This window comes from Nyctereutes procyonoides, unplaced genomic scaffold (genome assembly GCF_905146905.1).
Source record: "Nyctereutes procyonoides isolate TBG_1078 unplaced genomic scaffold, NYPRO_anot_genome, whole genome shotgun sequence".
Lineage (NCBI taxonomy): Eukaryota > Metazoa > Chordata > Mammalia > Carnivora > Canidae > Nyctereutes > Nyctereutes procyonoides.
This window is the reverse complement of record NW_026575136.1, coordinates 35448771-35470000: the sequence shown is the minus strand read 5'-3', so window position 1 is coordinate 35470000 and position 21230 is coordinate 35448771. Positions and strand designations below refer to the sequence as shown.

Genomic DNA, 21230 nt, shown 5'->3' with positions numbered 1-21230 from the left:
TAGTTTCCCAACCCCATTCCCGTCGCCCATCCACAGGAAATGCACAAGGAAACACAATCCTAACACCCGTGTCCAACATGCTGGCTATACACAGACATCGGGAGCATGGCCACATAATTATATGTCCTCATAATTATTATTTGGAACTGTGCTGCCTTAGGTTATATGGAACCGGTATCAACCTGTTTTCATTACAATTATCCACAATCAATAGCATCCCTAATTAAAACTACCAACAGTGAAATTCTCATAAACATAACTCTGCTGCCAAATCCCATGCCCCTTGATTCTGAAGCAGTGATTTCTTTCCTAGCAAGTTCTCCAGCTCCTCCTTTCCCTGACCTTTCACAGTCCAGAAAACTGGAAGAAAGCAGACAAGTCAAAAAGGAGAGAAGGAAAGTAGTGGGAAGAGCCAGCGTTCAACATCTCAGCAAGAACAGGCTGTGTGCCCTGGCCCTGCCTACCTCACCCAGCTGCTCAGGGCTATGCTACTTGCTTCACAATCTCACCTCTGGCAGGACTAACCAAAGTCCTTCCAAGTATGAACATACCATGCTTCTCCTTGAACATCCCCAAGCCCTGCCTCAAGCGGGCTGCCCCTGGTTATCTAACTAATTTTCACTCACCTGCACATCAAATGCTAGCTATCTGATGAAATACAACTTTGTGAATTCAGGTCCAGCGAGGCTTGGACGTTTCTTTCGTTCTTTACCTGAGCTATCTCCATCCAGTTGAAGCACAAATTATTTTGATCTTGTTAACCCTAAAGACTAACAGCACTGGCACACAGTCGTGTTCCATAAATGTTTATTTAATATTTGTTTTAAAAATCCTCCACTTCACCCCACCAACCACTTATACCCCAGGAATTTCCTGCTGCGTTAATAGGTCATGCTATTCTATTCTTCACTACTTTTGTTTTATCTACTAAAAATGTCCCAATTAGCCTTGTGAATACCTCCTCATCCTTTAAGATCCAACTCAAACATAACTTCTCAAGGAAGCCTTTGCTGCTGTTCCTAAGCACTCCCCATGGACCACTGTCCCTTCCTCTTATTCCTACTATGTGTCCCACTTCATGTCCGTCTCTCCTCCTTGGAGCACATGACTGCGAGGCCTCTGCACTGACTGGTCATGGTCACTGCATCTGCAGAGAGAGGAAACTCTCAAGAATGTGCCCAGCAGGAAATGAATGAGTCCCTAAATCAGTAGTTACGCTTCCTTCCTATCTACATTTCCAACACCTGTTATACTCAGCATTAGACAAATCAAAGGGCAAAACCCTCCAGCAAGTAAAGGACTTTCAAAAACACATTAGCAGGAAGAGAGAAGGAGAAAATAGGCTACCACACCTCGCACCCCCACCTCCACCCCCACTCCCCCACACCCCGCCACACAGACACAACTCAAAGGGTAGGCAAAGGAAACCCAGCAGACTGCTCCCCGGACTCCCTGTATTCCACTGTATGGATCAGGAGAGCTAAAGAATCCTCAGATTCTACAACTGGATTTTAAAATCATCACAGAACCATTTAAAAACAAAAAGAAAGCAAAAATGATTTAAGTCACTGAGATAATGAATTCTTCACTGGAAAAGATCTCAGAGAGGCCAATGCTTTCAACTATAACACCAAGAAATGACAATGCGCTCCACGTTAAGGGCGATCACACATGTTGCCTTGAGATAAACCTATGACCCACTCTTCATGATAAAAATTCAAGAAAGCAGCACTACAAAACAGAGAATAGGGTGTGGTGGTGACAAAGCCCCCATGATGAGGAGAGGCTGGCATCCACCATCCTAATCTTACCCCAAATCTCTCCTGGATTTACAAGAGTTCAGTGTAAAATACCTCAGAATCTTATCTGAGAAAGATTGTTTTTTATTTTAATATTACAGCTAAGATGTTTTTTAGACATTCCGATTACAATGTGATTTGTATATAAAATATATAAAACAACATTCATTCACTAAATGGTATTTCAAAGACTGGAGCACAAGAGGGATAAACTAACAATGTTAATTTCGTATTCCTCACTGACAGGAAGAGAGACAGTAATCACTACGTGGCATTTTTAAATTTCAAGCTAAAGGCAAAAATGTATCATTAAACAAAAAGCTTTAAAATATTGTATAGATAGAATATGTAATATACCCTTTGTAATGAAAGTTTGAACATTAATTTAAATTTTTTACAAAACCGAGAGATGCTGCATTTTACATTGTTACAAGCATAATTCATGCCACAACATAAAGCAAACTTTTTCTATCTATATCTCTTTAGCCAAAACAATAAGCCAAACCAAATGCTTATTTTATTTGGATACATCTGTAGATATGATGGGTGTAATTAATTGTTCGGCTAAAAATGCAGTTCCAGGGTGCTTTTAATGATTTAGGTATACACAGCTTTAGTTCTCAGAACAGACTAAAAATAGTGATTTTAATTTATTCCTGCTGCCTACAATTACCCACAACCATGTATTTTTAAATATTTCCAGCCTATAAAAATTACTAATTTTTGCCACTTGTGTTTATCTGCATTTAGACTTTGATTTGGATAAATTAAGCTCTCAAGTGTTCCTTGCTTTATGAAACTCTGCATGTTGTACACTTCAACACAAATAAATGACTTGTACCATTAGAGGTTTAAATAATGTAATGTATTTCATGCTCAGCCTGAAGCTGGATTCCAATGAAGTTGCTAATGCACGTAATGATTAAGTGTAACTCAAATACTAACTGTGTTGTTGAAAACATGACAGGCAATAATTTGGTCTATTATATTCTGCCATTTAATTGCCTAGTACAGACATTCTCTGACACATTATGAAGCAATGATTTACAATTATTCAAGCTGCAAAGGTCAGAAAGTGACATTATAATCATCTACATAGAGATCCCTTCTAATGCACAAAAACTAGGTAATGCCACACACACACAAAAAAAGAGTTTTACTGCATTAGTAACTTTCTATTTAAGGTTTCTTAAACCAAATGAGAATAAACAGCTCATAAGCACATTAATACACAATAGAAAATGTCTAGAATCTTTCCATGAACCTGAAGGTGACAGATTGAGAAAATGCCCTTATTCTCTCTGGATTAGCTAAGTGCTACTCCCCTACTTGACTCTGCACACAAGATTCAACCAGACACAGGGAAGTCAATCAGAGAATACCATGATCCCCAGACCACCCATCCCAGTGTCTCTGTGAAAAATGGCACACAACAGTCAGCTAGCACTTCTGAGGTTTATGGGAATCACAGGCCACTCACTAGTTTGCTACTAACTCCATTTTTTTTTCTTAAGTAACTGGTCATGAAAAACAAAGACAGTAACCTAAACTCATCAATTTTTACCCCTGTGGTCCTCGTGAAAAGACAATAGTATCTTCATCTGTCTAGGCACCTAATTCTATTATATCATGTTGAATTTGTAATCACTCAAGTGCAATAAATCATCAACACATAAAGAACAATGGGAAAGAGTAATAAAATTATTTCAAACAATGCTTTAAGGTGAGAAAAGTGAAACAGAAAGAGAGATACAGAAACAGACTGAAACCACAGTGTCAAAGGAAAATACCATGCGAGCAAGTTTCTAAAAGAACATAAACCTGAGCAAAAGCAGAAAATAAGAATGGTTAGGGACTGGAAGGAGGTTAAGTTACAGTTATTACATTCTGATGAGAACAACCTACAGAGAAAAAAATAAGTACAAATTAAAGTCAGAAACCAAAACAACAGATATTGCAAAGCAGAAAAAAAAAATTTTTTTAAAGGGACAGTTAAAAGGAAGGAAACTGATCTACTATGACTCATGTATAATTTGAGTCCATCACTAAAAACACTTTGTATCTCAAGTTTACCATCTGTACAATGGGAATTATAAACATGAGATAAACAATCTCATGACACCAGGAGATCAACAAAAGAAGTGAATGTGAATTAAGGCATACACCAAAACACAGTACCACACCAATACTACTTATTACCGATAGTATTACATACACTATTGCATGTGTATATACTCACAGAAACAGAGAAAATTAAATTTAAATAGATTTAACAAAACATGGTGTCTGTAAGCCACTGAAATTTTCAAGTTTTTTTTTTAGTAATCAAAGGTAGAGATCATTGATTTAGTAAAAATATGCTTAACCTATTTTTAAGTATATGTTCCCAACAAAATTATTAACTTCTGTATAGAAATGCTTTCTATTATTTCTCATTCTCTCCCCACAAGCCCCATGTCAGATCCACACCACATGTTCATGTGAACCACCCACGACGTGCTATCTATAAAGATACCTATACTGTATAAAATTCCTCTTGGGATCCCATTCAGATCTAAGAAAAACATTAGGAAACTGTACTATTCAAAAACTGCTCCACCTAAAAGTGAAAGTAAAATAAAAGGCTTTTATAAATGAAGTTATCAATAACAGGTTCTCAGAACAGGAATTGCAAAGCAACACATTTTGGGTGATTTTTTACCACAACATGAGCACATAAAGCATGGGTGAACAAAACTGAAATCCTGAATCTGAACCCCAGCTATCTGACAAGAATTAGACATCTAACCCATTCAGCTGCTTCACAAACTAACTCAAATCCATGATAGATTGTAGCTAGCACTTGCCGACGAAGTGAAGAAAATTATCTTAAAACAGAGCTTAAAGATTCAAAGAAATCAGTGTAGGTCAAAACAACTGAAGTAAGAAAGCATAAAAGGCAGTCTTTTGTTAAGGGAGTAACTAACTAATGCACAAGTCAAACTGAGTCTTAGCAAAAGTATTCAAGCTACATATGTGATGAGCATCTACAACCTTCTTATATAAAGATATGAAAAACAAGTCAATTACAAGTAATCTAAACCATTAATACTCAGCTCAATTCAACAAAACGCACTGTCATTTACATCAATTTCGCTATAATATATGAGGGTTTTTTTCCCAAGAAAAGCAAGAGGTTACTATGACAAAATAATGCAACATTGTGAGCAATAATTTCATTTTTAAAAGGTGCCTGCTCCATTATTTCTATACATTATTACTCATTCAGAACTATTTGAAGAACAGTTTATCTCTTACAATTCAGGTAATGAAAAGGTTATTCATAAAATCCTAAGGGGCAGAGATGAAGGTACTGACTACTGCAGAAAGAAAAACACAGTGCAGGACCTTCTGTTTGTGACAAAATTATAGAGTTAATGTTCCTGAAAGATCATGTCACCTTTTAAAGCATGATTTTTTTAAAAGGTAAAATTTATAGCAATGAAAGCTAATGAAGAAACGCAGCATGAGCTGCTTATGCTCAGGAACTAATAGGTCCACTGAGCATTTCTAGGATTATTTAGCCATCAATGATAATGAATCGACATTGTCACTAATGGTAATGTACCAGTGCTCTTCACTGCCACTAACCTGAGAGCCAATCCTTGCTTTCTTTCATGTTTCTCATTTTAGTTTTGAAACTACATATTGCCCTATCCCTTCAAAACACATGAAATACAGACACCCTATGATGCTTTTTTCTTTACCATAAGGGTTCTAACTCGTTATTATTCTGTTTTAACTCCATAGATTATAGGCCTTCTTCGGTTTACTGGAATTCTTTAGAACTTTCAGCTTCACTGTGAAAATATCCACCCTATGAAAATTATCATCATATAACTTTTAAATCAAACTTCACTTAAAAAAATTAAGAGAACTATTATTTCAAAGTGAAGTAAAATTCAAGGACTGCCATAATTCTAAAAAATACAATTCTGGAGTCTAGATTCCTTTTTCTATGTGTGTGTGCAGACACACACACACACACACACCTCTAGGACATCAGTATGAAACTCATATATCTCTCTGTATTTATAATTCTTTATCTTGGGAATCAAATATGTAAACCACTGGTGTAGCACTTCAGTGGTGTGTGGTGAGCAGTAAGCTCAGCAAAGGGCGCACTATTTCAATTGGACAAGCAAAGCCAGTCAATCAGGTATTGTTTCTGATGCCACCTATGCCAGAAACTGTTCTCTGATAAAGTTTCTTCTTCTCTTTCCCAGGACTTAGTAACCCTAATAAAAAAAAAATGGACGGAATTAGATTTCTAATAATAGAGCATGCAAAAACTGGTTATTTTTTTTTTTTAAGAAATGAGGACGAAACTGCTGATTACCCCCTAACAGCAAATGTTTGCCAGAGTCAAGCCCTTCCCTCTTTCCTATAACTCATATGGTAAGAAACAATAAATGAGGTATCTTTTAAAATTCCAAGACCCAGAGCAATTAAAATGAACCATTTGGCACTCAACCCTTGCAGCTAAAATCAGTAGCAACAAAACTCATTCTGCCACTGATCTTCAGGGGGCTTCAGGGCAGAGGTTCATCTTCATTTACCTTAGCTAGAAGTCACTGAACCATCAATTCTGCCAGTGAACACATCACAGACCATGGTTAATAAAACTGCTTTGCAAAGTTATCTGTAAAACTATCTCAAGGGTCAAAAAATGCAACTGCATCCTGGAATAAAATGTACTGTCCAACAAAAGCCGTTTCTGACTTAAAAGATATTTACTCGGTAGCGCTAACCAGAAGAATCTTCCCCTGAAAAAGGAAACCCACCATAGTGTGTGCGCATTGCATAATTGAATTGAACCTGCAGCGTTGAGGGAATCAGCCAGAAGAACTGCAGGTTTCTCGGGTTCCACAGAAAGTGTTTTCATAGGATGCGCTCATTCATTAATTTCTCTAAATTAATAGCATTAAAATATATTTTTAATCAGAGATAGGATATTAAAATCCAGCTCTGAATGTCCTATGATATACCATAGATGTCATGGCATTTTAAAACCTTTTAAACATTTCTGCTAAATTAATTAGTTGTGCATTAAGGCATCTCAGTGCTCCCTATTAAACGCAACACATCTGAGTGACAGTTTAACACCGTGAATGGTTCTTTAGAGGAAGAGCCGTTAACTAAAAATGGATAACAACAAGTTTTGAAATAAAGTTACACGAAAACATACATTATACACTGTTTACTCAAGTTTTATCTCTTTAACAATCAGTAACCAGATGTCTGAAATTAAATCTTTTTCTACATTTCTCTTTATGGAGTATGTCCAGTCTATCTATCCAAAGAGCCACTACTGTGATTAAAATTAAAGCAGTATATAGCAAAAGAAAAAAAAACGCATATATATACACTCCTAAAGCTGTATTATGTATTTTTTTATGTCTTTAAATGGAATTTACAGTTCTCTCTGGCAATGTGAATGAACATCCTATAATTTAGTCAATTTACAGATTACAGGTTCAAATTGACCTTGTAGCCCATAAAATTGCTCATCTTCAGTAGAGGATTAGAAGTGGGAGAAGAATGTCATAACTGTATTTAAGGAATTTACCATAACAATGGAAAGGAGGATACGCATGCATAATTTTAGCCACTCTTACTCATATCAGTTTTGAATTCTGAAACAATGGCTATCCTGCACATGCTTCCTGGTTCACCACGGTAGAGATGGTTTCAATTTACTCACCCACAGACGTGACACTTGTATTCCCTCATCCCAAGGTGCCTTTTGACATGGTTTCTGGCATCGCCAAGCTGAGCTGTTGCAAAATGGCATATCTTGCACTTGAATGGTTTTGATCCTAGGTAAATTTAACATAAAATATGATTTGAATGTGAATAATACATTACTGATAGTTTAAAAAGAGGCTTAGATCTTAAATCATACTTTTCATCTGATTAGAAATTTCTGGCCCCAAAATGGAACACCTGCATTCCTTTCTAACTTGAATAGACCTGCATCCCATAATCATTCCACCAAGAGACTTAAACGTTTCAGTGAGTGTTCCTAACTTCCAATAACATTCCTAAAATGTAAAGTCAAAAGTGAAGCAGTTGAGCAGTAGTAAGTAGATGAGATGAGCTAAATAATTTTAAATATTTTTCTAACAATTCACAAAAATATATTTTAAAGTTACTCAACATTTGAAATGTAACATTAGAAAAACATAAATGCATACAGGGCAGCTGATATTTTATAAAGTATATTTATCATCAAATAAATTTCTCAGTAGCCACCTCCCTTCCTCATATTTCTGCAGCTTTGAATTTACTCACATTAAGAATGGCATTTCAGATTTTTTTCTGACATTTATCCCAAATGATTCACTATTTTACTGTTTTAATAGCTAGCACACAATGTAAGAATATATAATGGATAAGTTATTTGCTTTTATGATCATTTTATAGTCAAAAATCTATGATGATTCTGCAAACCAGAAGTACTGATATTTTATTTACTGACTTCATGAACAAATATTTCAACATAATAAAAAGCACAGTACCAACAATTTCTTTTTTTAAATTTCACAAAGGTTAACCTATACTCAAAAATGAGAAAACAAAATAATTTCAGAATCAATAAACCTAGTGTCAGGAACAGAGACTGTAACTGGAACACAGTCACTAATAGATAATCAGTACCCACATTAATGAGAAGCAATACTCCTTTAAGTGTGACATGTAGACACCATTTTTCATTTTTCAAACCACCAAATCCTCAAATAAATATATCAAAATCATAAAAACCACAGTCTGTTATCAGTACAATATGTTTCCAGATCTTTTGTATAATGTTTAGTACCTATTTGGTGAAATACCTAGTTAGACAGAATATGATATATGTGAACCTCAATAAATATACAAAAAGGGCTCAAATAAAAAAATTGCAATAAATCACATTTGATCAATGAACCTTTGTGCAGTACCCTTGAAAAAAAAATAATCCTTCAAGAATACTTTGTTGAAATTGAAGCACTCAGTAAAAAATTTTAGAGTCTTAAATTTCAATTTAATTCCCAAAAGCTGACAAAAAAGTGAAGCATTTAATTTTAATCTTCTAACAGAAATAAAAAAGTCAACAGTACTAAGCACGGGCAGACAAGGTTGAATATTTCACAGTTCAATGACAATGAAGCCAGATCTCTTAATACTTCCATTTCTAGTGTTAGAAGTAGATGTAAAATATATTTAGCACCTGAATGGTTATATCTAGTCAGCTTTATATGTTTAAATGTCAAAAGCAGGTTGAGACTGCAGCTTACAGCAATCACATTCTATCAATCACATTAGAAACTACAGTTTACTTAAATGATTCTGATAAAACTAAGCCTATCACGACCTGGAAACATTTCATCTCAACACAGATTTCTATGAAGGGACACAGAAAGGAAAAGAGTGAGAAGAAACAATTCACATGCACTGTAAACTGAAAGGCATTAAAGATAATAGGGTAATTAGGAAATTATTAATTAACAATAACATCAGGACTCCAACCAAAGAAAATGAAGCTCTCAACATTTCTATTACAATCTTGGTGAAAGCATTTAAAATCTCCTGTGGGTTTAAGGTTCCGCCGTGCTCCCACCACACTGTGTGCCACGAGGGGCTGGGGACAGACCTTTCCATTCACCACACGTGGCTCCTTAGTGAGAAGCTCTAGTTCCTTCAGGTCTCAGTGATCCTTTGCTAGTGTGTTGACAACACATAAATGAGTTCTTCTGCTAACTGCTTTCATGCAGAAATCACTGAGGTCCTGACTATTTTTCACATCTTATATTCAGAACAGACTGTGTTAACATCTCCTTTCTGTTCCATACAAATTCTAGGGAAGTGGAGATAATACTTTCCTGCATTAGGAAAAAAAGGTCTTCTTTTTTTCTAATAATGTTTTCAGTCTTAAGCTTGCGATGAACATCCCAAAATGAATCCAGGCACACTGTTTATAAGTCAAAATTTGTAAAGCCACGTATTACTAAATTTGTATTTCTCACAAGTGTATTGTGATTATTACAAACTGTCAATATCATTTAAAATAGTTCCATTCCTGAGAACAGCATGATCCTCAGTAGGTTTTCTTTTAATTTGAATTTGTAGGCTTTTTGAAAGGGAAAAACAAAAAAAGACTCTAGTTTTCTGGCACCTTTCAATCTTACCAAAAGAATTCCAAAGATTTTTAAAACTAAATCTTCACTCAGACCTACACAGCCATTCCTCAACATCAGTCACAGCTAATTGCTATGCACATATGGATGTGAGATTAATATTTAAAAAATGATATCAAAACTTTAGGTCTTAAAGAATGTATATATAACCCATTATCTAATGCTTCTCCATAAGAGCTACAACCCTCTAATGCTACAACACTCCCTAAATGCTAAAACTTCATTCTGTTCTTCTGTCTGTCCTTCCTTCCTTCCTTCCTTCATTCATTCATTCAATAATGAACTGCAAGCCAACTCTGTGTGGGGTGTGGAGATGAAGCAGTGAACAAAGTGGAGCCCAAGTCCTCGCTAGGCTTGAAGTCAACAGACCAACTCTCCTCCCAGTGTTTTCTCAAGAGCATTCAGCCTCTAAACTGTCACACACAGGCTAAGTTAAACACCTCCAGCCCTCAGGTGAGACTAAGTCACACTATCTCCCCATGTGACATTTCCAAACAGCACAAGTGACCCCATGCACTAGAGTATCAAACTGAAGGGCTTCAGACAGTCTTCTAGTTTAATGACATCTGCCTGCCATGTCCTTTGAAAGTAAAGCTCTAACCCACAGAACATGCAAGAGGGAAGATGAACCACTGTTTTTGTACTCCTAACAAGGTAAAAGGCGACACTGCCCTTTCTGGTCATGCAGATGACTCCATACAAGCAAAGACACATGAAAATGCTGGGGTGCTTTTTTCCCTACAATTCTTGATAATCAAAACTCATTTACTTCTTAGAGTGGTGCTTTTATTGTGCTTAAGGATGGGAAGAAAAGGAGACATAAGATACAGAGCAAATTACAAAATATGAAAACAGGAATTGGAAGAGTAAGTCCTTTTCCAGTTAACCATTAATAACAGTCCCTGCATCACTACTTCATGGACATGAGCAAAGTATCAGAAAAGCAATTCATTCTAAGATGCCCCAAGGGGGCGGGGGGAAGAAACCAAAAACCTTGGATTAAAACCGGGAGAACAACATCCCCCTAACAGTGGCTTCCAAACCTGCAATGGTAGACTGGCATTGTGTACTCAGGAACAGGGCTCTCTGTGGTGCTCAGGAACACAATAAAAATGTACTTGCTGATAAGCCCAACCGAAGATGTTAAAAAGTATGCTAACTTTTAGTAAATGTTACAATCAATGATGTAACTTATATAAGTAGGGTTACTTTGTCACATATTGATAGTTACCTCACTTTCACATCCACATTAACTTGATTTTAAATGCAATTAATACATATAGTCAAGGAAGACTAATGGACTACATTCTGCACTTAACCTAGTGGACGTTTTCAAATGGCACAAGTGACCAGTGCAAACCTATTTTGCATTGTAAACGACTAAATAAATCTTAATGGATTAAGAATGATCAGCTATCAACACACAAGGGAAATTAAGTGCTGAAATGCCTACATTGATTATTTTAAATTATTAGCCTTACTCTGTTCTTGAATTTGTATGCTTTTAGTGAGCTTTAACACATTTACAAGACTTATTGACTATAATTACAAGAGAATTCAAGTAATGGACACATCAATTATAAGCAACATGTCTTGACCAGACAGTTGCATAAAGAATTCTAAAAAGAGATCCATTAGCATCTTCCTCTTAGTTTTATTCAGTTTTTATCTGCCTTTAGAGGGCATGTTAAGAAAGTACATACCTTCTACACACGTGAACAAGCCTGATTTCTAAAAGCCAGATCACTTCATAAAATGAGCGAGCACAGCAGTGACAGAGCAATTAATAATGCCAAGAAAAGGGTATCTGGATTTATTCCCCAACAACAGTTCCACCACACGAAGAGTTGGAACCATGAGTACAATGTTTGTGTTTACCTAGATTAATCTTAGGCAGGTTGCCCTGTTCTTTCCTCAGTGAAAAACTTTTATCTGTCTTTAATCTCCCTAAACTAGTCATGTTTCATACTCTTTTGTCTTCCTCCTTGTAACCATGCACTAAGTTTCAAAAACTGCATGAATTTAAAGTATAGCTTTAATAATAAGCCATTATTTAAAAGTACAGTAAAATAAACCTTACAGTTTTAATGAAAATATGTTCATTGAAATGTGAATTTATTATTCAAATCCACTCATAAATTCAACCATGGAGACAGAACTTGTCTAAGCAGAGCACAATGATTTAGAAAAGCTGTCTATTTAAAATAAAGAATGTATGGCAGGTTTATAGAAACAGTGCAGTGAATTTTTACATAAATTTAGAACAGTGGCTTATGCATTTTCCACAAAAAAAAGTTTTAAAAAAAATCTCCACCCCAAATTAAACATTAAAATGGAACACTACATTTGACAGAGCACAGAAACTAAATCAGGTGCTGCCTTCATGAAAACCAAATCCCCAGGACATCTTAACTTTGAAAAGTGTTCACTAATTTTGATCCTTGAAAGTAGAATCTTGTTGCCTGGGAGTTACACTTTTCAATATAAACCATCTGGCAATGAATAATTTTAAATCCCTAAAATTCTAAGAAAATTTTTATTATTCCATTCCTCAAAAGCCATTTAATATGTCCTCTGAAACCCAGAGTATCACTTAATAGCTACCTTGGAAAACCAAACAATTAGGACTCAGAAACAACTGGAAAGCTGTTAAGAGACAGGAAAACTTAACAAAGGCATCAGAGGGGCAAGGCTTTTTGATAAAATGAAAAGAAATTTGTCCAACAAACTGCCTCGGAATCACTAAGGCCTAATTAACTTTGGAAATGTTATATGTCAACACTGACTTATGGCCGATGCCCAGAGTGCCACACAGCGGGTCATGTGAGCCAGGGTGACGGACAATGAGCAAATGCAGCATGGACCCCAGATCCCAACTTTACCCTCCACCTGCAGTTTACAGGTGAGCGCAGGTTTGCAGATGGGTACGTACCTGTATGAGTGCGAATATGCGCTAGAAATGCCATCGAGTTGCTACTTCGACACATCTTCCCGCAGTACTTGCAAACATTGCCCTGATTTTCTTCCCTCTCGCGGTTGATTTGCTCAGTGTCTTCCACTATGTACTTGTTCACCTCGCGGAGCAGTTCTTCATGCTGGCCTTTAATATGCAGAAATAAATTCTGCTCTGAATCAAAGGGCTCCGTACACTTGACACATTTAAAGGTGGCCCCGCCCTCTGGAAGCTCCTCTACACTGGCCTGCTCATTCCTCATGTGCCCAGCACTGGCCAGATGCTGATGAAGGTTGCTCTCAGTATAGAATGACTTTCCACACAGTAAACAATGGAAGTGTTTCTCCTTTGTAGGGTGTTTCATGGCTATGTGAACATTCAGTCCACTCAAGCCATCTGCTAAGAAGCCACAATCATCGCAACGAATTCGTGTGGATTCCCCAAAGGAGCCACCGTCAGATTTCTTCTTTTTCATACCTTGAGCACAGTCTTTCAAGGGCAATTCACTGATTCTCACCCCTGTTGTTATCAGACCCTCTTCAGACTGGTCTAACAATTCTCCATCTTCAGGGTTCTTTATCCTTATTATGGAAGAATCAAACCGGCCAAAACTATACATGGCCTGTCCTCTGTCATCAATACTGATTATAGTTTCATAGACATCATTACTTTCAACTGTGCTATCAGAAGCTGGACCGTCCTCTTCCAAAATAATTTTAGTTTCATGTTGGGAATTCATCAGAATTTCCTTGTTCTCCATAACTGGGTCTTCACCACTATCTTTCAAATCCTCTGGATTCTGCACACTTCCAACCTCTTTCTGACCACTGCTTTCCAGGTCCAGCTCCTGCCTTGTCCCCGTCATCACAACAGGCATGGTGCTTTCAGCCAGATGCCTTCCCCCTACACCAGGTCTGCCAAGGCCTTTCTCTGCATTCTCCCCCACCTCCCCAACATCTCTCTCACTAGGCGTGCTCGGATCACCAGTGTCATTCAATGTGCCACGGGCTCTCTCTACTGCCTCATAACCCAAAGTGGAGCTTCCTGAATTTTCATTCTGAAATCTGCTTGGGGAGCCACAATTAGAGGAAATATTAAAGGACACCATCTCCTCGGGTTTCAGAGCTTTATCCTTGGCCAGGGGCTGTTGGAAATTTCCACAGAATGAATGATCTTCAGTGAGATTAGATTCTTCTTCAGTCTCAATCTCTACAGAGTTGGGAGCACGGAGTATCTTAGACACATCTAGACTAGTATCCTCATCCAAAACACAAACATCAGCATTATTTTTAGATCTCAGAATTTCTTCAGATGGTTGGTCTGAAATTATCTGATATTCTTCAGAACTGTGTTGATGCTGCTCCTCTGGGATGATGATATTTTTGGACACATCTGCAGAACTTGCTTCTATGTCAGAAGAGGTTAAGTAAGACTGCCTTTTCATCTTGTGTTTCTCTGTGGCCGCGTGTCTGGTCATCTCTCGGCGAGTCACAGCATAGTAATCGCAGGCCATGCAATAAAAAGCAAATTCTTTTGTATGTTTCCGTTTTATGTGCAGTTCCAGAGAAGCAGAAGAGTGAGCATTAAAGTCACAGTGAACACACTTATTATCACCTGTACCCACACCATCTCTCTGGGAGCATGCATCCCCCTGCTGAGGAGGGTCCTCTGGTTCTAGAGACGTTTGTTCCTTTTTATCAGTCAGGTGACTGTTGACTTCCCCATCTGTAGAATGAAATACATTTTCAACTTCCACTTCAGTTGGATTTCCGTGCTCTGCTCCTGGCTTTTCTGAGGTGCACGTATCTGATTCAGCTGACTTATTAGCAAGTTCATCAGAACCTGCTGAGATGGCATTCCTTCTGCAGGCTTCCAGGTTACCCCCTTCGGGGCCAACAATGATATCTGAACTTTGCTTGCCATTTGCTTCTATTTCTACACGTCCTTTATGTTTCTTAGTGGCACAATGACGTTCCATATCTCCCTTGGTCACGGTATAATACTTACACACTTTGCATAAATAACTATACTGGTGACTGTGTTTCCGTCGAATGTGAACAGTCAGGTTTGTGATACTGGAGGCCAAGAGACCACAGTGAGAGCATGTCCGAGAGATGCTACCTTTGGGTCTCCCTCTCTTTGAAGTAGCAGTCAAAGCTACTTCACCCTCCCTGGCCATTACACCAGGCTGTGGCACTTCCTTGCTAGTCAGTACACTCTTTTCAAGACAGGAAGGCTCCTGCAACTGCACCCCTTCCATGTGGCCTTCTATTCTTCCATTTCCAGAAACGTGAAGCTCCTCTTTTCTGTCATTTGCACCTATACACACCCTTTCAATACACTCTTCAAAACTTAAGCCAATGTTGTTTTTCTTGGCATTTTCAAGATGCTTGCTTCTCTTAATGTGCTTCTCCATTCCCTCCTTGCTCAGCGAATAAAGATTACACGCTTTACAAAGAAAGTGGTAGTCCTGACCATGCCGGAGCTTTATGTGTCTCGTGAGAACAGTGGAGGACCTCGTTTTATAAAAACACTTCTTACACTGAAACTGAGGCTTACTTGAATGCCTTACTTCGTGTCCATGGTTCACCCTGGGCTTACCTGCTTCCTCCTGAGCTGTTTTACCTGACTCGCTCATTTGATCTTTCATGTTCTCAGATTCTAAAGAACTTAAGGGTAAGGTCTGCAAAGCCAAATCACTGTTAAAGGACTGAGAAGTCTTTGGTTGAACCAGTAAACAAACGTGCTTCTCGGCCATTGCGTGTTCTTCCAGGTCTTTCTCAGACAAGAAGAATAGATTGCAGGGAGCGCAAAGAAAACCCATCTTGTGCTTTTCCTTCATGTGGTCTCTGAGACTTAGTTCATCCTCAGAAATAAACGAACAGCACTGACACCTGAGGCCAGCGGCAGCGTGCTGGTGCTGGCTGTCATGTGAATGCCTGTCCAAGTCTCTCCTCGACGTGCTGGAAAAGTCACAGGCCTCGCAGTGAAGCTTCACCTCTCCAGGGGGGGCCCTCTCCCCGTGGGTCTTCAGCTCTGTCCTGTTTGTAGCCTCCTGACCACGGTCTGTACAAGTCCACATCTGACGATCGGCAGCTGGCCTCACCACCACGGAGCTAAAGGAGCACGCCCGATGGGAGCTTCTTTGGTCCTGCTTCAGGTCTGCACTTTCTGAGGAAGCCACACACACACTGTCGACACTGCCACTCGTTTCGACGTGTTTGGCCACGGACTCTGCCTCACTTGTCTTCACCTGGGTTCTAAAGTGTTTCATGTACATCCTCTGGGTGTCATTAGCTGCTCTTTTACTAATTCCTAAGAGATTAAATCTTTTCTTGGCCTGGCCTTTTAAGGTAAAAGTGCCAGTCCGTCTTCGGAAGCTACTGCCCAAGGTGAGGATGTTTCGCTCGGGTCTGGGTCTTGAGCTTGCGCTGACACTGTGTGCTGCCTGTAAGGTATTTTTGGTAGATTCAAATTTCTCTAGGAGACCCTCTGAACTGACCAAAGCTCCTAACTTTTTATTTTTATCCTGGTTTTCAGTGTTTCGAGCTATGCCAAGGGAAGTAACGTTTTCTTCGATGATCTCTACTTTTTCTGATGAAGTATTCCTGGATGGCATCATTTCAACAAGCAGCTCACTGCTACTTCCACTTTGCTTAGAAATGTTTCCTCGGAAATCTTTAAATTTGCTTCCAACATTTCGTAATCCTTTTGAATCACCTGTCTTTGCTATTGGTTTAGAAGCTCTTGGTTTTACGCGAACATTTTTTGTTCCCATGGCACATGGTTTCTTAGGGAAGGGCTGTTTTGTTAAGATCTGTACAAATCCTCCACGAGCGGCAAGATTCTGACGTCGGAGATGCGTTTTGCCGAGATAATGGGCATTCAACAGGTTTTCTTCCACACACTGAAAGCCACAGAGATCACAAGAAAAGACTTGCTGTGGCCCATGTGTCTGTCTGACATGCAAATGCAATGCTGCACTGCTCTCTGCTTTGTGGCTACAGTGACAGCAGGTATGTTCCATAGATTGTTGCGTATGACATTCAGCATGTTTTTCCAAATCAGGGCAAGAAGAAAACAAATGACCACATACGCTGCACTTGAAAACTGAATCTACATTTCCAATGGTACAACTAACACTGATCTCTTTCAGGGGGAAAGGAGATTCTCTTTCCGGATCAAGGGAAACCATTTCCTGAGCAGATTTTTTTTCAGTGTCTATTTTCGGAGAAACAGCATCCACAGTGCTAAGACTGCAAGGTGGGGAGAAGGCATTGGGAAGACGCGTGCCTCCATCTGGGCATTCATTCAAGAGGGTCTTCCTCGCTGTCTCACCTAACGGAATATGCCCTTCTGGGACCATGCTTGCAGAAGTTTCTAGCCTGTGAATGCCCTGTTCTTCAGGCTCCAGGTGCTCTGCCTCAGCTGATAATTTCATTCGTTTGGAAGCATGTTTGTTTCCGTCTTCCACCACAGCGACACTGCCAAAGTGTGAGGATTCTGGAAAACCTCTTTTGCTGGTGGGATTCTCTGAGGAATTTGGGATCACGTCAAATACAGGCCCACAATCAACATCATGAGATGAAGTACTTCTCAAGTCTTTTGCTTCTTTGTTGATATTTTCATCCTCATCATTCTCCGGCTTCTTCTCAGTATCCATCATTAATAACGTACCGGTGACGTTGCTTATGTCAGGGCGGCTCACTTGGCACTCATAACCTGTGCACAAAATAAACATGGTATTAAACCTCTCAACGTAGAGAACACACACGCACATATTTTGTCCAAAAGTCAACATAAAGTGACATGCTGAGTGAAAAAATATCACAGCCTCAATATTTCCTTTTTATTGAGATGAACTTGATGCTGTGTGTCAAGTCCTTATGAAAAGTTCAAAGTCAGATGTGGGAAACACCACATCACCACACTGTTGGTTCAGGAAGCAAGACTATGGCATCTCTGACTGAAGAAGTGTTCTCAACTAGCTTGCAAAAAAACTCCCATGAGTCAATTCTCTCTACTAGTACATTTCAGTTTACTTTTTTTTTTTTTTAAATGGAGAAACCGTCTTCTCAAATTTTATTTCAGCAAACCCCTGTCTGTAAAACAGATTAAACAAAACTGCTGTGACTCAAGCCAGGAAGTCAGGCCTTCCCCTCTGCAGCCTCCCAACCAAAGCCCAAGCTCCAGTGTAAAAGGAAATAACAACTGCTTCATCCTTTGCCCCTACAGCAAAGAGACTTACCATTATTTTCTAAATATATCTTATTAACAACATACACATTCTCATCACACATCACTATTCCTGCTCAAACTTTCCTACCAATGAAAAGCCACTCCTGTTCCCACTGTCAATCACCAGTTTCCTTATCTAATAGCCATTCTGTACCGTCTGAAGGTTAATGACAAACAGAAATGTCAGCAGGAAAGCAGGATTAATGAAGAAAATTTTGGGGAGAGAAAAGAATCTCACTGAATAAAATGCTTTAAAATCAATAATATTGATTTTATTTTTCATTATGCTATTTAATTCAATTAAAACATATCATTTTCCATTTACTTTACACCAAGATTGGAATTTTCAGCCAAATGCCATTGGATTTGATGTGAATAAAAAACCGTAAAATATTATGGCCTCAAAACTAATGAGAACTACTTTTAACTATTTTAACTACTTTTTTCATAACAATGACAAACCAAATAAAGGCTGTTGCTTTGACTCTGTGAAAAGTGGGGAACAAAATATATTTATGTGACACCAAAAGCAACAAAAGAAAAAATGGATGAATTGGGCTTTATCAAAATTGAAAACTTCAAATGACTGTATGCTTCAAAGGCCACAATCAAGAAAGTGAAAAAAATAACTGACAAAATCGGAAAAACTTTTTACATATATCTGACACAGGACTTAATCCAAAACATACAGAGAACTCTTACAACTCAATGATAAAAAGATGAGCCAATTTCTAAATGAGCAAAAGGACTGACTATACATTTCTCCAAAGAAGGTAAACAGCCAAAAAGCACATGAAAACATACTCCGTATCAGCTGTCATTAGAAAAATGCAAATCAAAACCATAATGTAATACCATTTCATACTCATTAGAACAGGTAGAATCAAAAGGTCAGTTAATAACAGGTATTAGTAAGAATGTGGACGTGGAGAAGTCAGGAAAATCACAAAAAGGCTAGTGGGGACAGAAGAGGGTGACGCCACTTTGGAGAAGAGTCTAGTGGTTCCTCAAATGGTCAAATGTGGAGTTACCATGCAGAGCATCAATTGCACTCCTAGGGATACACCCAAGAAAAGTGAAAACATATGTCCTTGCAAAAACTTGTACACAAATGTTTACAGCAGTATTCTTCACAATAGCCAGGAGGTGGAAACAATCCAAATGTCCATCAAGAAACTAATGGAAAAACAAAGTAAGGTACATCCATATCCACATAATGGGACTTTGGCTACATAAAGGAATGAGGTACTGACATTCACCACAGTCTGCATTGCCTCAGAAATGCTAAGTGAAAGTAGCCAATTACAAAAAACTACATAGCGTAAGATTCCTTTCACAGGAAATGTCCAGAATCGGCACATCTATAGATATAGAAAGCAGGCCAGTGGTTCCTTAGGTGAGGAGCAAGACAGGGGGTGAAAGCTAAAGAACACAGGGTTTCTTTCTGAGGTAAGGAGCGTGTTCTAAAATTCACTGTGGTGATGGTTGCACATGTCTGTGAAGATACATAAATCCATTAAATTAGAGTTCAAATGGATAAAATGTATAATATGTAACTATCTCAACAAAGCTGCTTAAAAATTCTAAATTTACATATATAATCTAAAACACAAAAACATATTGTATTTGGTACTGTGTTATAATAACAGAGTGTACCATTCTTGTAAAAGAGTAAAAAAGATAAATGTACATAGTTTCACCACACTTATAAGAGGTTTACCATTTCTCCAGTATGCAATACAGAAAATAAATTAAGTAGGAGGTTAATAGATGTTTGGGCAGGAAAAACATACCCCTGGTCAAATACCTTTAGGCAACTCTGGTTTGAACCAAAGTTTCTTTACCACAGGATGTCTCAGCACATAAGCATTTCTCAAACCAATTTCATTACAGAACTCATTACTTATAAAGAATCAAGAGACCACAGGTTCCAAAGAACCCTTTAGAAAATGCTCCTTTAAATAAAGTATTGGTTCTGCTAGTCAATATTCGTAATTAAAGAGCAAAGGGGGGTGGGGGGTGGGAATGAATCATGCATCTGTCCCAAAAACAGTATTCTTGGTTGTAGATACCAGAACTACAGCAAAGAACACAAAATCTCTGCCTTACACTGTAAAGGATATGACATTTTTTTTAATAGAAATATTTCCCAATCCAGAACATCCACCTCTAGTCAAAAAGAGTCACAGGGACTGGATTTACTCTCATGCATTAGACAACTAAAAAAGAAAAAAACAGACAAAATCTATGAAACAACATCATAACACTTTGGACATCAGAAACTAAAGGATTCAGGGCACCTGGGTGGCTCAGTGGTTGAACGTCAGCCTTTTGGCTCAGGTCTTGATCCCAGGGTCCTGGGATAGAGAGTCCTGCACCAGGTTCCCCGTGGGGAGCCTGCTTCTCCCTCTGCCTATGTCTCTGCCTCTCTACCTCTCATCAATAAACAAATAAAATCTTTAAAAATTTAAAAAAAAAAAAAGGAAAGAAAGGACAGTGATCAGAGATGAGATGCAAATAAGAGAAGTCCCAGCTTCCAGCCTGGAGAAAAGACCCAGGCCACAGCACAGCAATGGGGATCTCATTCAGAGCCCAGGGGTCTCCCAACAGAGTCAAGGGACAGCTAGAGTCTGTCGCGTAGAGTCAGAGAAGGGAGAAGCACCAAAAAAGAACAGTTCAGAGACCTGCAAGGGGCCCCTCATGAATGTCCCTATCAAAATAGAGAACATGCCATCTTCTTATAAAATTCTTCTCCTGCCCCTCACACTCACTCCTTGGTAACTCCCCCTCCCTGAGACAACCACTCAGTTGCCCAGTATTCTTCTGCAATGAATTAGTCTTGCCTGTCCTGAAGTTCATAGAAGTGGAATAGAACAACAGGCCTTTTGGGGGAAAGGAAGGTCTGCCTCCTTTGCTCAATACAATGTCTTTATTGCATGTATTAACAGTGCATGTGTTCCACTTTGGTGCTGAGCAGTATTCTGCTGTATGGATATACCACAATTCCGTCGATGGACACCT

At 38.5% G+C, this 21230-nt stretch overlaps 1 protein-coding gene across 3 annotated transcripts in view; it reads right to left on the bottom strand.

Moving 5' to 3' along the window:
- LOC129495406 (zinc finger protein 407-like) overlaps nt 1–21230 on the bottom strand; it is a 448575-nt gene that overhangs the window by 402047 nt on the left and 25298 nt on the right. For all 3 annotated transcript variants that reach the window (XM_055302874.1, XM_055302876.1, XM_055302875.1), the window contains exons 2-3: nt 12951–17693; nt 7543–7657 (exon numbers count right to left, since the gene is read on the bottom strand). In XM_055302874.1, coding sequence (XP_055158849.1) covers nt 7543–7657; nt 12951–17637 — 4802 coding nt within the window. In that variant the 5' untranslated portion in view covers nt 17638–17693. The remainder of the gene's footprint in view (nt 1–7542; nt 7658–12950; nt 17694–21230) is intronic.